This window comes from Tetrao urogallus, assembly GCF_951394365.1.
Source record: "Tetrao urogallus genome assembly, chromosome: 19".
NCBI classification, from domain to species: domain Eukaryota; kingdom Metazoa; phylum Chordata; class Aves; order Galliformes; family Phasianidae; genus Tetrao; species Tetrao urogallus.
In genome coordinates, this window is record NC_136832.1 from 829,514 (window position 1) to 846,231 (window position 16,718).

Consider the following 16,718-nt stretch of genomic DNA (forward strand, 5'->3'; position numbering starts at 1 on the left):
AACACAACCGCACCGCACTCACCGCACATCACCCCCACCCTGCCGCCACTTCCGGCTCAGCCACTTCCGGCTCATCCATTTCCGGTGACGTCATCGCGCGGCGCCGCGTCCTGCTGGGCGCAGGGAGGGGGCGGTGCGGCCGGGCCTGGCCCGGTGGCCCGGGGCCCCGTGAGCGGCGGGAGCGGAGGGACGGAGGGACGATGCTGTTCTCCCTGCGGGAGCTGGTGCAGTGGCTGGGCTTCGCCACTTTCGAGATCTTCTTGCACGGCCTCGCCCTGCTGGTGTTCTCCGTGCTGCTGGTGCTGAAGGTGGACAGCGAGGCCTCGCCGCTCTCCTGGTGGGTCGTTTTCGTCCCCTTCTTCGTCGCAGACGGCCTCAGCACCTATTTCACCGCCATCGTGTCGGTGCGGCTCTTCCAGGACGGCGAGAAGCGGCTGGCAGTGCTGCGGCTCTTCTGGATCCTCACCATCCTCAGCCTCAAGTTCGTCTTCGAGATGCTGCTGTGCCAGAAGCTGGTGGAGCGCACGCGGGAGCTGTGGTATGGACTCATCATGTCGCCCGTCTTCATCCTTCTGCAGCTCCTCATGATTAGGGCCTGCCGTGTGAACTGAGCCTTCGGGGCCGTCCCCGGCCCGGCGCTGTGCAGTGAGGCTGGGTGCAGGGTTTGGGAGGAGCACGCCGTTCTGCTGCAGAGCATTTTGTTTCTTCAGAAACTGCTTTTGCATTTCAGGCTCACTCAGTCCATGGTGTGAGTCTTAAAATATCCCAAGTGCAGGCACTTTATGGTATGCCAGGTGTATTATTTTAAAATAAAAGTGCATGGAATAATTTGGTTTATTCCTCTATTCCTTTCTTCCCCAGAAAGTATCTGTACTTAAAACTGCTTCCTGAAGAGCACATGGAGGTGAAATTAATTGCTTCTGTACGGCCAAGAGCTCTGCAGCCACCATCTCATGCACTGCCTGAGACCGTGGTCATAATGATCCATTATCTTCAGTAGAATTGCTTATTTATCTCTATCTTGCTCCTGATCAGTGCTGCATGCCTTCATTGTGCTGGCAGCATTTTATGGGGCTGAGCTCTGAGCCAGAGAGAGCTGCTGTGCATATTTTTGGACAGAAATGTGTATTTTTATTTTCTATTGTGGATCCGTTCCCTACAGGTAGGCAATGGGGTGCTGGCAGGGGTAGCTCAGCCCTTCAAGAAAGTGAGTGGATCAGTGTGTTAGATGCCAGTGCCTGAGGGAACTCTGTGTCGCAGTGTCACAGCCACCACAAGCATGTCAAGAACCTGGGTCTGCCCCTTGACCTGTCTGTGAGACATCAAGTTTTGCTTTGATGTCGAGGCCCTGACAACTCTTCTCTTCTTTGTAATGAGAGCAGCAAAAAATTCGTCTCCTGGTAGTGGGGACCTCCAGCTTCAGCTGCTCCTCCACCCATCCTGCCTGCCCCATATACGCAGCTGCTGGCACCACCCTGGGCTCTCTGCACTCTCAGGATCTGTTTCATGGAGATAAGCTGTTGAGAAGTGCTACAGTGCAGGGCTCGTGAACCTGGGGGACAACAAGGGGTGTAGCGGGCAGAGCATGCATTAAAAGAAGCTGAGATTTGCTGTGATGTGATCTGAGGAATTCAGTTGCTTCTGAAGTTTCATGAAGGAGACTTTTCCAGCTTTGTACCTGAGTTCTAGAAAACCTGTAATTGTCTGGTCTCTTGCATAACTTGTGTTTGCTTTTAGCGTTTTGAAAGCATGCAGGAAGGAAAGGACCAATGTCCCAATTTCTTCTTTGGTGTGCTGGTTATATAAACTCGTGGTGTGAGTTCAGAGCAGATCTCATGGGATATTCCTTATCACCTTCCCTTTTGAAAAAGCTCTCTACAGCAAAGTGCCTGGTGCTTCATTCAGGGAACAACAGCTTTGTTACAGATTGCCTCTGAGGCCTGCATGAGGAGCACACAGGACATTACCATGTTGATTAATGGCAGAAACTGCAGGCTTCAAGGAGAGAATTTGATAAATCACCCTTCCCAAGGGCTGCTCGTGCCTGGAAGCTGGGATATGAGGACCTGTGTGCTGTCCTTGTGAGCAGATGTGGGCGCATAGGCTAGGAAACGTGGCCCAGGTAAACAAGTGTTGGCCAAGAGCATACATCTAAGTAATTAATCTTAATAATCTAGTATTTCAGTGAAACGCTGAAGCTCCCATTGATTCTTTTGCTTTTTAGCTGCAATTGCTGGAGATAACAGATAACTCAGATAATATGTTGATAATATGTATTGAATATATGTCAAGTTTAGACAAAGGCTAGTAAGTATACTGGAGGTGTGAAAAGCCATTTGCTGCTCCCACAGTGCTCTCATTCACGATGACTGATGATGTTCTTTGTGTCTTCTGAGTTAATGTGACACCAAGCCAGATGTGAGAGCCACCTTGTGGCGTTACTGCTGCCAACATCCCCATATGTGTGATGAGGATTCAGGTCCTGGGCCATGTTGGTGGTACAAACCCTCCTGGGCTGCCTGGGGCTGCTGAGGACGTGCAGACGTGGCGGCATCCACACGCAGCGATGAGGACGGATGGCACCAACCAAACACATGGCTGGGCCACAGACAGATGTCTGCATCTGCAGTGTAATGAGCAGTTAAAGGGCACGGGGGAGCTGTGCCTGCCTGCGGTCACCAGTACCCACGCAGTGAGAGAAGGGGTTGCTGCTGAGCTAAGTGCAGTGTTGCAGAGCAAGGTAGAAGAAGGAACTGACTGAATGTGTACAAGGGAGTGATTAGTGTTGGTTTCGACTGCTCCTGGCATATTTCTCTCACTCTGCTGTGCTGCTGGTGAGTGTGCTTGTGGTGAGCGAGCTGTGTGGCCAGACTGAGCAGAGGGAGCTGGGATGCTGGGGAATCACAGAATGGCTTGGGTAGAAGTGACCTTACAGCCCCCCAGCCCCACTCCTGCCGTGGGTTTGTTGTCCCCCACCAGCTTAGGCTGCCCAGGGCCCCATTCACTGCCTGGGCACTTCCAAGAATAGGCACCCACAGTTTCTCTGGGCAGCAGTGCCAGTGCCACTTCCTATCTGGGAGGTTGGGAAGTGAATCCCACCAAGGAGATGCATACCTGAGGTGCCAGCAAAGTGCTCATGGGCTGACTAGTGGGAGAGGGGATGTGCTGCTTCTCCATCCCAGCCACATCTTCTGGGCCCTGGGCTCCCCTTCTCTCCTTTGCCTGTAGCCAAAGGAAAGGCCCCCAGGCTGCTGCTGAGCCCTTGCCCTTCTGGCTCTCACCAAGCTCAGTTCAGGCTGTCCAACAGGTCTGGCCATCGCTAGCAAGGCATCAGTGGGCAGATAGAGAGGAGCACCGTGGTGGCTTAAACCTTTTCTTCCCCAGCAGCCAGGTGAGACTGAGTGGTTCCAGGCAGGGGTTGGCATTTGGGGCATGGTCAAAGGCAACTACTGCCTGTCGGGACATTGGCAGTGCCCTGTGAGTACAGGGCAGACCTCTCCCAGCCCTGGGAGATGCTCTGATGGCAATGAGACAGATGGCTGCTGCTTTTCTCCCTAGTGAGCTGCTTTTCTCCCTTGTGCACAAGGAGGGAATTTCCACTGGTGATGAAGGTTGTCCCTGCATGCTGGTGCTTGCTCATCCGGGCTGTCACAGAGAGGCAGTGGCAGAACCGGTGTCAGTCGAGCAGGATCCCTCAGCTGGCACCTCAGGCTGGGCCGTGTGGTGTGACCTGCTTCTGGACTGGGTGTCCCCAGTGACTCTAAGTGGCTTGTGCTAGCCTTGGATCACTGCAAATAGAGGACAGGAGTGCCCATTTAGCTTGGTCCTTTTGAACCTTTAGGTGGCGCCGGCACTCGGATGTGGGGAGCTGGCTCCTCTGCTTCTGCATCTCCTTTGAAGTGGTTTTCCAGGGCTTGGTGCCAACCAGGTGAGACCATGCTGTTCCCAAGCTTAACTTGAGTCAGTCCACTTGGAGCCAGCTGTTGCTCACTTGCGTCACGTTATGGTGCCCCAAGGTCACAGCACCTGGGAAGAAGCAGGAGCTGTTTCTCGTCCTCTCCCTGCTTGCACGACAAGTTCATCCCCACTCTTGGAGTCCCCATGCTGCGGTTGCACCCACAAAGCCACAAGTCATGGTCCACAGGCACTGTGTCACCTCACTGACTTCTTCACATGGGGCTGGGGTGAGGACTGGGGGTGGTGTGGTGAGGGTGGGACAGGGCTGGCGTGGGTGGTGGCACTGCCAGGGTCTGCTGAAGTGTGTGAAGGACACAGAGGAGGAAGGACATGGTGGGACATGGGGATGGAGAAGAGTGGGAAGCAGGAGGAATCTCTGAGTCAGGGGAGGACGCTCACTGAGTCCTTTGGGGATGGATGGATGCCTTTGGGCTGCCGGCGCTCCCCACCCACCCAGCTAATTAACACAGGAAAGGGGCACACCACGAGAAGATCAGAGAGATGATGGTATCCCACAGCCTCGCTGTGACATGGGGCAGCTCCTGGCACTGAGCAGTGGTGGGGCTTGCCCAGCCCCATCAGACCCAACCTGACTGTGTCACCAGGCTGTGGGGTGTGACACGGGATGATGCCACATCCACCTGTATGCGGCTCGTCCTGCATTTCGTGCACCCCCAGCTCTGTTCTCCAAGGCCAGGCAAGCTCTCAGGTGCGTTTGGGGACACAGGGGTGGCATGGAAATGTGGGTGCTGCCCTCAGGGAGGGCATGAGGACTGCATACACAGTGGGGAGGTTGTGGTGTTCTGGCACCTGGAGCAGCCAGGCTGCTTCCTGGGAATCGCTTCATGCTCAGGGACACAAGTCCTGCAGCAAAACTTCTCGCTGAACCAATGTGGTTGGGGTGATATGAGCTGTGAATGTTCCTGGGAGCATCCAGGAACCCCCGTGCTGGGGTTGAGCCTGTGGCAGGGGCGGCCCCACAACCGGCTGTCACCCCTCTCTGTGTCCCAGCACTCCCTCTGCAACAGGAGCAGCTCTTGGATAGATAGCTTTGTGTGGGGGTGACCATGCTGGAGGGAGACCAGTCTGGTTTTGCCCTGTCTGTATCATTCCTTCAGAGCATAGCCCAGGCCAGGACACCCTGACCAGGCTTCATATATGGGAGGAACAAGTATCCAGTATGACCTGAGATACCACAGGGACATGAGGGATCCCAAAGCAGACAGCTGTGATGACTTGGTCCCAGCAGCATCCAACTGCATTTTGATATGGGAACACCTGGGAGCCTTCTCAACATGGCTGTGGCTTTCACATGGCAGTGTGCTGGGAGTCAGGAGCTGGGAGCTGCGCCTCTGGAAGGATGCTTGGGCTGTGGTTTGGACAGCATCCTGCTTTGCCCCAAGTTGGTGGGAGCAGATGTGCCATGTGAGCAAGCACACATGGGCTGTCTGAGGAAAATGATGTGGGAGATATAGAGTACCTGGACCAGGTGACACCATTGGTGCTATTGCCATGGTGGGAGCCCCAGCCCCTGGATATGGGCTGTGTTTTCCAGAGCCATTCTGTCATGTGTAGATGTCTGGAGCTGCCCTCAAGTAAACCCAAGTCTTGCAAGCCCTAACTGGGAGCAGCCACTGACTGCTGGGTTTGCTGAGGGAAAGGTAAGAAAAGGCCAAATTTTAGTTGGACTTTGAGGCTGGGCACAGTCATCTCAAATATCTCCACTTCATCTCCACTAAGCACACTTCTGACATCTGCCTCCCAGCTGGGCTGCAGCTGTGGTGCCAAGCCATGCGGCACACTGCGATGTGCACTGCCACCCGGGGCTCATGTCTGGGCTGCCTCATCTCTTCAAATCCTAGAGACTGAGGTTTGTGAGTGGGGCAGAGCCTTTACTGACTCATCTCCATCAGCTGCTCTCTGTGCTTGAAACTCACCAGCTTTTTGCAATGTTCAGTGCAGAGGATTAGTAACCCTGGCAGCAAGCCTGGATGATTTCTTTCTTTCAGCCATTCATTTCCACACGTGCAAGGGAAATACAGCTTAAGTAAGAACCATCTGTTGCTCAAAAAGAAGCCCTTCACTGGTGTGCTTCCCCCTCTCACTGCCCCTGCCAGACTCGCTGCGCATCCCAGATGCTGTCTGTAGGGCAGACCCATCCGGTCCTTGGATGCTTATCACCAGCATAGAGGGCAATGTCACTCGTTGGTGCTCCCCACCTCCACAGCACCCACACCCCTTTCATCCCACTCACTGTGCCGGCCTCTTTGCTGCAAAGTGGTGGGGGACTGTGGCAAGACACGCATGGAAGGAAACCAGGGATGTGGACACTCTTTCAGAGGGCTACAGAGAGTGAGACACCAAGATCAGAAAGGAGCTCACTGGTTTACTGTGTGTGCAGGAGGTAGAGACAACACATGGGTGTCAGGAGTGGGAATTCTATGATGTGCTGATGGGCTTCCCAGCTGATCCTGTATTCCCATAATTAAGCTTTGTTTTGTGTTCAATAAGCTCCTGTTCAGAGGACATGTCTTACCTCTGTGTAGATGACAGCAAATTGCAGCCCTGGTGGCTCAGCTCCAAACTGCTGGGAGCACTGGCACAAAGTGATCAGAGAACACCTAGAAAATGAAGAAATAAGCAGTGCTTCATCTCAGTTTGTCAAGAAACCATGTGAACATAAGCTGGCATCCTTTTCTTATGGGTGACAGTCCCTTTAGAGATAAGAGAGTCCTGCAGCCTCATTTTTGTTGGATTTTGCAACTGCATTTTATTAGAGAACTGCATTTTATCAGAGAAGTGGTCCCAAGGAGCCTGCGCGATGGTCTTCGGTAGTTTGTGTGAGAATGAGCTTGGCTGCCAGGAGTTGGAGCACACAGCCTTACAGCAGTACTTACAGGCACCTCCCAGAGCACAGGGGCTTCCTGATCTCCTGCAGCCTCCAGCCTTGCAGAGGGAAACCTCCACCACGTCACTGTTCCACCTTCTACCTCTTCCCTATGGCCCTGCTGATTGCACAGAGCAGCTCTGCAAGGAGATCTCGATGTTAGGATGCTCTTGTTCGGCTTTGGCTAATTCAGGGCTTGGGTTGTGGAAAAAGTAGTGGCCAGTGGGAGGGAAGCCCAGAGAACAGGACTTTGGTTGTGAGCCCGTCTGTGGGCTATGCGTGGGGCTGTGCAGTCAGAGCCATCAGGGCACGTGTGGAAAGAGCACAGGGAGGAAAGGTCTGACGTGCTATTTACCCTCCAAGAACTGTAGGAGTATGGGGGCGCACATCCCTTGGGCAGCTCTGAATGTCTCCAGCTCCAGCAGTCCTGCTGGAATAAGGGCACCAGGCACTGGCACTGCCTGCACACACGTAGCAGCTGTGGTCAGGTGCTGGGCTGCACAGAGCCTCCTGCTGATCCGTGACTTCCTTCTGGGTCTCAGAGTCACGTGAAGGCCTGGGGACAAAGACATGGCCCTCAAGAGCAGATCAAATAGGTGTGTGCATGTACTCTGGCCGTGCCTCCTGCTAAAAGCAGATTTGTCAGTCTACAGTTGGAAGAATGGGGCTGTTGGGTCACTTTTGAAGTTATGAGCAAACACCACTTTCCGCTCCATCACAGCACATCCCTGACGGCAAACAGGGCCGGGGCTCACCAGAACCAGGACTCAGCACCCACGGCTAAGTGTGCAGCCCCTGCCCATGCTTTTATAGACCACTCCCTCAAGTGGCATCACTCTCTGGCATGGAGTCAGGGCTGCTATCACCTCCCAGAGCCCAGCTGGGACAGTGACACCCATGAGAAAGTGCACATGGGCAGATGTTGGGGGAACCAGCCTTGTGCCTCCTGAGAAAAGATGGGGCTGGTGCTCAACCTAGAGGTAATTATCTGATTTGATTATCCAGGGTGGAAGCAAGCCTACTAAGAAAGGAGGCACTAAGAAAGGAAGCAAAGCTGCATGCTAACGACATGATGCAGGTTTGGGAAGGGATCTACTGCACGTGGCCTCCAGTTCATCCCCGCACCCCACTCTCTCCTGTTCCAGATGTATCTGCGAGGAGAGTTGTGTCAACAAGATCACTAAGCCCTTCCCTGTGACTTGCCTCAAGATTTTCTATCTGAGCTGTTTAAAGGCAGCGTTCCCACTCCCAGCAAAGCCTCTGCCCTGCCCTGTACCTGCCCAGAGCCGTGTGCCCACTGCAGCCCTGCCCCAGCCCTGCCAGCCCCCGGCACCAGGCAGGCTGTTTGCTCAGGGACAGTGCAGGGGAACTGGTTCTCCTGCCTTCACTCCTCCACAGTTCCTTGCAAGACTCATCCATATTTCCTCCTAGGGGAAAGGTGGATGTGTGAGGGATCTCGGCTGGTCAGTGCCCCCGATCCTGCCTGGAGATGGGGCCCCGCTTCTCAGAAAGCCCCGTCCTGGCTGCTGCACAGACAGCAGGAAATCTTCAGACCCAGGGAGGGAGAGGACACTCATCCATTCTCATCCAGTGAAGCAACCAACTTGGGTCCGAAGGTTGTGTGGTGGGTGGAGACTGGAGTGGAGTGGTGCCACAGTCTGGGCTCCAGGTCTCCCTCAGCAGCACGTGGCAATGTGAGGGACACCATGGTGACAGGCTGGGCAGTCTGTGCTGCAGACAGAGAGTTCAGGGGTGGCTGAGCCCCTGATTTCACAGGGAGTTAAGCTGGAGCACACAGCCATAGGGCAGAGTGCTCCAGGAAGGTCAGACAGTGCAACAAGAGCTCCTCCCTACCAGCACCTCTGTGTTTGACTCAGCTGAGATAAGGCAGCCAGAAAGTACATCTTTCCACCGCAACCAGCCCCGTGACAGCTGGGTCATACGCAGGGAATGGCTGGCTGCCCCAGCTGGGCCATGCTGATGTCCTACCCTGCACCCCCTGGCAAAGATCGGGGAACAATGCTGAGACCCCCATCAGGACCACCCTCCTGTTCCATCACAGTAAAACCTCCGGTCGAGTTGCCTTCGCTCTGTGTGTGATCCAGGGCAGACTGGAAACATCTCTCACCTCTTAGCCCTGCTGAAGCTCAAAATGGAAGTGTTAGGACTGGTGAGAGGGAAGAGAGAACAGAAGTGTATGCATGAGAGGAGAGCGGAGGAGTAAGAGTTAACCATGATCAAAGCCAAGGTGTGACCCAGCTGCTGCAGGACTCTCATGCATGATTCCATTCAAATGAGGAGGAGGAACCTACTGGGCAAGGGTAAGGTGTCAGAAAAATGCAGGAGCCGAGTCGTAAATACACGTTAATCAATCAAGAGTTTTCTCTAACTTTCTGATGAAGTTTGAGGTAAAATAATGGGGAGACGACCTTCAAGCAGTGTCCACTTCCAAAGGACATAAACGGAGCCCCAGCTGGGCAGCGGAGGAGCTCTGAGCCGTGGTGAGGACACACAGCAGCTCCGGAGCCACAGGTGAGCTGAACACACAGATTCTGCAATGGCATCACTGCCCCTTTCTGCAATACCTCTCAGTGAGTTTTGTTGTGATTTCCCATGTCCCCCTCTGTTTGGCACAGTGTTTTTGTGCTTCTGCCAGACCTGATCCCTTCCCATAGCCATGAGCTGAGCAGGAGGGGCTGCGGGGAATAGAGGACCACTTGTCCCTACCACGGTTGTGCCAGGCTGCTGGGGACCTGTCCCTCTATCCACAGCCCCACGCTTTTATCCTGATACTGCTGCTCTCAGGAAAAATTTCATTATCCACTGAGGACCTTTGTGCCTGTGATAGCATCAGTCTGGGGAGAGCTTTTGAGGATGCTCTCTTTGCAGCTCCTGCTGACCAGTGCTTCTCCCAGCCAGCTGTGCCCACCCACCCCCCTTGTACCTCTGTTTGGGTTTGCAGGTGCCTTCCTGTGATGTTCATTAACAAGAAGCTCTTCACCACTGCCCTCCTCGGGCTGCTGGTCACACTGTCCATCATCGCCCTCGTCCTCAGCCTGGTGAGGGTTGAAGATGTCACTCTGCCACCCACAGTCCAGGTGAGCCAAAAAAGGGTCCCAGAGCAGCACTGTGCAGGTGAGAACCAATGGCTTGTCTTTGGGGTTGGGGCTGACAGAGTTGCTGGGACCTGCTGTGTTGCAGGTGGGTGTTTCACTTCCATTCCTGGTTAATACAGCCTGAGCAGCAGAGAAAAGCCTTCTCTGAAACCCACTGCACACTCACACGTAGGTAGGGCAGAGTTCTGCCCGCTCCCTCTGCGCTGCAGCACGACGCACCTCCACGTGGCCTTTGTCCCTGCAGCTCCCTGGGCTCCATCCCGGCTGCTCTCACAGCAGCACCACTCTGCAGCTCCTCCTGTGCAGCCTGGCACCCCACCTGGTTGCCAGGTGCAGCGGGGGCCGGGTTCCCATATTGAGTGGAGGTGGAGGGTTTTAGGGGGCTGGTGGTGCAGCTGGCTGCTCACGGGCTGCGTGGGGCTCTGCCAGGCTGGGGAGCAGGGAGTGCTGAGATGGGGAGCTGCTGGCCCAGGGGTGGGGCTGGAGCAGACACGAGAGGTATTCAACCAATAAAGAAAATAAGAAAGCATGAGGAAACCACCAAGCAAATGCTTGAGTGAGCTGGCATTATTGAACGGCCCTGAGCAGAAGGAGCTAAAAGTCTCTCAGCTGCTGTGGTAAGTGCCTGTGCTGAGGCTGTGTGTGGATGGGATGTGTCCTATTACCGCTGCGCTCTGCCCGGTGCACACAGCCCTACCTCACAGAGCTGCTTTTGAGGCACGCCCTGGGCTGATGAACCTGGCAAAGCCGTGGTCAGGCTGCTCCTCCCGCCAGCGTGATATCTTGGTTGTTCCTTCCAGTACGGGATGGTGTTTGATGCAGGCTCATCCCACACCTCTCTGTTTGTCTACGAGTGGGACTCAGACAAGCAGAACAACACCGGTGTGGTCAGCCAGACCTTTTCCTGTGACGTCCAGGGTCAGTATTCCCTGGGCAAGGGCTTGCGTGGTGGGTGGGTTGACCTGGCCTCCCTCTCCTTGGCCTGTGTCTTGGCCTTCCTCTGAATTTCATCCTCCACTTTGTACTGCACAAGTTGTCCTGAGGGGGAAGGTCTCGTCCTGAAACAGTGCATCTAGGGGGTTGTGGTGGGGACCCTCAGATAGCTCTTGCCCTTTCTGGCTGATGCTTTGGTTTACTCAGTGTTTGGAGGTGGCAGGTCCCACTGCTTCTGCTTTCAACTTCTTGGGCTCTGCTTTGCCTCTGTGCTCTCTGTGCTCCTGTTCTGGCATCTAAAGAGGATGCAAGCATGGGCAAAGCCTCACCATCATGGTATGGCACTGACACTGCACAAGGGACTTCTTAATGGGGAGGAAAGGGACTGGGAAGAATAGCGTGCCTCTTGATGGGTGGGTGCAGAGAGCCCAAACCCGTCTAATCGCAGTGATGAAACGTGGACGAGTGTTACACACCTGCACAGGGCTCGGCTAGGACTGTAGGTACAGTGGACCAGCCTGCAGAGGGGGAGATCTGTGAGCCAGGTCCTGCAGGACAGGGGGACCCTGATAAAGAGCCCATTCTTGCTAAGAGGTGACAGATCTCACTGCCCTGTGTCTTCCCATCCTTTGTCTGTTCCTCATTAGCCTGTCCCAGCCTGATTCTCTTCCAGGGCCAGGCATAACAAGCTATGCCAATGATCCCCCGAAAGCTGGTGATTCCTTAAGAGAGTGCCTGGAAGAAGCCCTGAAAGTTGTTCCTGCTGCAAAGCAGAGGGATGTCTCAGTTTACTTTGGAGCAACAGCAGGCATGAGACTACTGAGGTACTGCTGTGGGGTGTGGGGCTGGCGGGGCGCTGCATCCTGTAAGGGGCTGGGCTGCCAAGGGCTCTCAGCTCTCCTGCTGTCCTGAGCCAACTATAGGCAGGGGTCAGGGAGGCTGCCTGGGACTCTACAGCCCAGTAGGGTCCTGTGTCTGCCAAGATGTGATGGTGGGAGGGCAGGGCAGAGGCAGGAGGCAAAGGGGTGCTGCGGGACCTGGCCTTTCCCCATCTAGTATTAATTCTCTTCAAATGTCAGCTTTCATTTCATGGCTCTTGGTTTTATGGTTACACATTTCTAACATTATTTCAGTGCCTTGTTAATGTGATCCCTTCTCTGTGGAGGAGCTGGGTCATACCCTGAGGGTTACTTGCTTCAGACACTGAGCACAGCCCACAGCCCCACACACTCTGCCCCACTCAGAGGTCTGAAGCCATTCTGGCCCTGTCCTGGCAGAACCTCCCGAGCTCAGCAGCCAGTCATATGTGAGTGGTCACCTGTGACCCTCAGCACATTTGAGGATGACACCAAGCTGAGTGGTGCAGTCACATTCTGGAGAGAAGGGCTGCCACCGAGAGGAAGCTGGTCAGGATGCAGAAAAGATGGCGAGGGACTCTGTCATAGAGTGTAGTGATGGCTTTAAATAGGTCGGTTTAAGTTAGATATAAGGCACAAATTCTTCAGTATGAGGGCTGTGAGGCACTGGAGGATGCCCAGAGAAACTGTGATGTCTCATCCTAGGTCCCATCCTTTGAATCCTTAGGGAACAGAACAGCTCAGCTGCAGACCAAGTCCTGGCCGAAGTTGCTAAAACCATACAAGAATATCCTGTGGCTTTCTGTGGGGCTCAGATCATTACAGGAGAAGAGGAGGGAGCTTATGGTTGGATCACCATCAACTACCTGCTGGAGTCCTTCACCAAGGTGAGGGGGGAGAAGCACTTGTTTCTTTGCCAGCACAGAAGGAAGGGTCACTAGCAGTGATCTGAGGGAAGCAGCCAGTGTTCCTCTGACTTGTTTACAGTGAAAGACGGGAAAAATCAGGAATGGGGGTGTTCCTGCAGAAAAATGGGGGCACATCTTTGCACCACGTGGACATGGGAATCCTTTAGGAACCATGCAGCCCAATGAGGACAGTCTGTTTGCTCCTGCTGGCTTTGCCTCACTGCCTAGGGAAAGTCCACGTCCACGTGGTGCTGGGAGGCCTCAGTTTGGGTTCCATTTGTCACACTGAAGGAAGCTGGAGCCAAACACCCTGTTCCCTTGCTCCCAGTGGGACAACGGGACCTCATGTACATGAAGAGCCAGCCTAATATCCTTAATCCACCAAATTTAATAGCAACCCCCCATTGACTTACATGGGGTGAAATTTTGCTGAGGGCAAGTAATTCCAGTAGTCCCATACTCCTCTTCCTCTCCTGCTTTTTCTTGACAGTACTCCCCAAAAGCACACATGTGGGTCCATCCAGAGGCAGACGACAGTTTTGGGGCGCTGGATCTTGGAGGAGCATCAACTCAGATCAGCTTTGTCCCCAAAGGTTCATTTATAAACTGGAACGAAACCTCCAGGTTCACGCTGTATGGTTACAACTACAGCATCTACACTCACAGCTACACCTGCTATGGGCAGAACGAGATGTGGAAGCGCCTGGCAAAAGAGTTAATTGTGGTGAGAGGAGAACTGGGGTGGGTGGGGGAGAATTAGATTCTATTCTTGTGATACCACACACCCTCTTGTTAATATAGTAAAAATATGAATAGATAATGCTCATTCAGAGAGGCATCAGGAGAGACTGAGAACTGGCAAAGGCTCCCTGGGTTTGGGTAGGCTGGCGTGGTGAGGAGCATGGTATCAGAAGGGAAGTCTTGGGAGGGTTTGTCTGGATTTGTGCATCTGTCTCACAGAAGGGTGCAGAAATGTCAGGATCGGACTCTTCTTGGAGATGCAAGGTGACATTTCCACAAGCAGGAGCATGGGACCAGGTGCAGGGAAAACTTCCTTCCCAATAATGGTGGACAAATATCAGATTGGGCCAGAAATGCTATGTAGTCTCCGTTCTAAACTTGATGGGACAAGGCTCTGAGCAACCCAACCTTGTCAGTGATGCTTTAAGGAGAGGGTTGGTACAGTCTCTGATAGCTGCTCCCCAGTTGCTTTATGTCTGTATGAACATGAGGAAAGAGGACAGATACATTTCTCAGGGCATTTCTGGAAGGTCAGAGGGGAAGAAGGTCTTCATGGAGGAGCAGCCTGAGAGCAGAAGCATTTGCTCTTGCTGCACATCCAGGAAGGTCTCCTGGTGTCCCTGGCTGGGGCTGGAACTGGAGACAGGTAAGAGCTGGGATGGAAAGGGTTCTGTATGTCCCAGAAGACCCTGCTGGGGCTGCAGCATTTGACTGCTTCAGTGGAAAGGAGTAGCACTTGGGACTGGACAAGATGTGGGGAGAACCAGAGCTAAGCTCTGGGTGGAACTGTGGACAGACAAGGTCAGAATTGAAGTGTGAAGGTCATTCCCTGCTGAAGAGGTGGGAGATGCCTGCACACCTATGTCCTGGGAGGAAGCCACCCAGCATACCCAGCAAGAGGTCTGGAGGAAGCTGCAGCCTGCAAATCATTGGATTTTGCTGTTCTCAGGAGTCGCCCTCCAGCACGCTAGTTGAACACCCTTGCTACCCCAAAGACTACGAGGAAACCATCTCGCTGTCTTCCTTCCGCACCAGCCCCTGCACCAACCAGAGTGACCCACACCTGCCTCTTGATGACAGAAACGTGACCCTGGAAGGCAGGAGCAATGCCAGCGGGTGTTTGGCTGCTGTCAAGAAGCTCTTCAACTTCTCGGCATGTGGGCAGAGCCAGGACTGCTCTTTCGATGGCATCTACCAGCCCCCTGTCAGCGGGCAGTTCATTGTAAGGCAAACCCCGTCCTCCTCCCCCCAGCTGTGTGTCCCCCCAGTGCTGCAGTGTCCCACTGAGCCCCGTGCCAATGTCACCTCCCTGCAACAGAGCGGGGCAAGCAGCACCCACACTGCCAGTGCCCCACAGCGCACCAGGGGTTCCAGGCAGCTCTCAAAATGGGACCCTTCCAATAAAACAGATGCTTAGTGAGACCCCCAGCCATCATCTCTTCTGGGACAGAGATACTGATGCTTGGGGTTGGGCAAGGCTGGGACAGTCCCAGCGAAAGCCATTTATGCAAGCAGGCTCTGTTGCTTGGAGGGAGAACAGCATCCCTCATTGTAACTCACTGGTATTTCTACCTCTTGCTTTTCAGGCCTTTTCTGCTTTTTACTACAACTTCAAGTTTCTCAACCTGACTGAGGGACAGTCACTGGCCACCGTCAGGGAGACCATTGAGCATTTCTGTGCAAGAACCTGGGAGGACGTATGTTTCTTGTTATGGGAAGCTATGGGGAAGTTTCAAAAGCAAATGGGTGGGGGAAGAGGAGCAGTGACTCTGCCAGGTTGCTAAGCTGTGTCCTACGTAGCCATCCCAGAGTCCAAAGGGGCAAATAAGGCCAAGAGATGTGGTAGCACCACTGTGGGACAGAGAGCAGGACCCCCTTGCACAATAAGGCTGAGATAGGAGAATGTGGAGTGAGAGGACCTCCATCCAATGTCTATTTCACATGGAAATTAGATTTTCCTGAGAGGAGGTGTCCTATGTGGACTGGTCCAAAACACCACAATTTATAGAAACTAGAGCTGGACAAGACCTGCAGGGATCACCAAGACCAACCCGGCCCCACAAAGCACCACTCAAACCCCAACCCTACCGCTGAGAGCAGTGTCCCAGTGCCCCCTGAGCACCTAGAGCCGTGTCTGCTGCCCTGGGAGCTGTGCCATGCCTTGCATCCAGGTCATTAATCATGACATTAAAGACAACTGGTCCTAAAATGGAGCCCTGTGGACCCCTACTAGTGTCTGCTTTCCAACCTGGAAATTGCCTACAAATAACTTCATTTCTTCCTCTAACATGCTCCTCCCAGCTGTCTTCTAATTACCCTGAAGAGAATCCTGAGCGACTGCCTAAATACTGCGCCAACGCCAATTACATCCTAACACTCCTCCTTGATGCCTACAAGTTCAATGAGGTCAGCTGGAACAACATCTTCTTCCAGATAAAGGTCAGCAGGGAACTTGGCCAGCAGGTGGGAACATGCAGCACTGGGCTAACTCAGCATCTCTTCTCCTCGGGCAGGTGGGAAGCACCAGCGTGGGCTGGACACTGGGCTACATGCTGAACCTCACCAACATGATCCCTGCAGAGGCTCCAGTGTGGGTGAAGGGGCACACACCCTCCTTGTGGGCTGCAGCTGTCGCCTTCATCACCCTCGCCTTGGCCTTGGGGCTCGTTGTGCTGCTTGTGCTTTTGTGGACGTAGGAATGGTAACCTCTACCACACTGAAGAACCCAGGGTTGGCTCATAGAACTGTCCCCAGACATGCAGACAGGCATCACAGGGGGTTTCCTGAGGATCCCCTCGAGGGATCAGCCTACACACCACAGCCAGGCCAATCCACCTCCTCACACCATTAATCCTGTAAGAGATTTGTCCTCCACCCCACTGGCTGGAGCTTGGAGAGCCCACCTGGCTGTGCAGGGCCTGAGTGGCAGACCATCATGGGTGCTGGCAGATGGGTGCGAGGTGCTTCCTCCAGTGCTGGGTCTGACCATGGTCAGCAAGGAAGGTTCCTGCCAGCTGTGCCAGTCTGAGTGCACAGATGGTTCTGTGATGCCCCAGCTGGCTTTCCTTATGAACCTACTGCCTGGGCTCAGCTGTTGGCCTAGGAGTTGAAATGCAAATTGAATATCCACAGCCAGAAAGGTAGTCCATGTCCCTGCAGAGCGCATCTCATCATCTCATCTCATCTCATCTCATCTCAACATCTCTTTTCTTACAGGATAGAGGGATCATTATTCCGCAGTGCCTTCCTGGACACCAGACTGTGTACTGTGGATGCCAGGCTGCAAATGCAGATCTTGCCCTGACCTGTGCATAGTGCT

At 54.0% G+C, this 16,718-nt stretch overlaps 2 protein-coding genes across 2 annotated transcripts; both read left to right on the plus strand.

The window, feature by feature from the left end:
- Positions 1 to 200: 200 nt before the first annotated feature.
- TMEM203 (transmembrane protein 203) lies at positions 201 to 674 on the plus strand (the record flags this gene model as incomplete). The annotated part of the gene is made up of 1 exon (XM_079544735.1): positions 201 to 674. The coding sequence occupies one exon, from the start codon at positions 201 to 203 to the stop codon at positions 609 to 611; it is 411 nt and encodes a 136-aa protein (XP_079400861.1). The 3' UTR covers positions 612 to 674.
- Positions 675 to 9,819: 9,145 nt separating this feature from the next.
- Positions 9,820 to 16,095, plus strand: LOC306953792 (ectonucleoside triphosphate diphosphohydrolase 8-like; the record flags this gene model as incomplete). The annotated part of the gene is made up of 9 exons (XM_079544775.1): positions 9,820 to 9,942; positions 10,761 to 10,878; positions 11,567 to 11,717; positions 12,478 to 12,637; positions 13,149 to 13,382; positions 14,349 to 14,621; positions 14,986 to 15,096; positions 15,701 to 15,838; positions 15,913 to 16,095. The coding sequence occupies 9 exons, from the start codon at positions 9,820 to 9,822 to the stop codon at positions 16,093 to 16,095; spliced, it is 1,491 nt and encodes a 496-aa protein (XP_079400901.1).
- Positions 16,096 to 16,718: the final 623 nt, after the last annotated feature.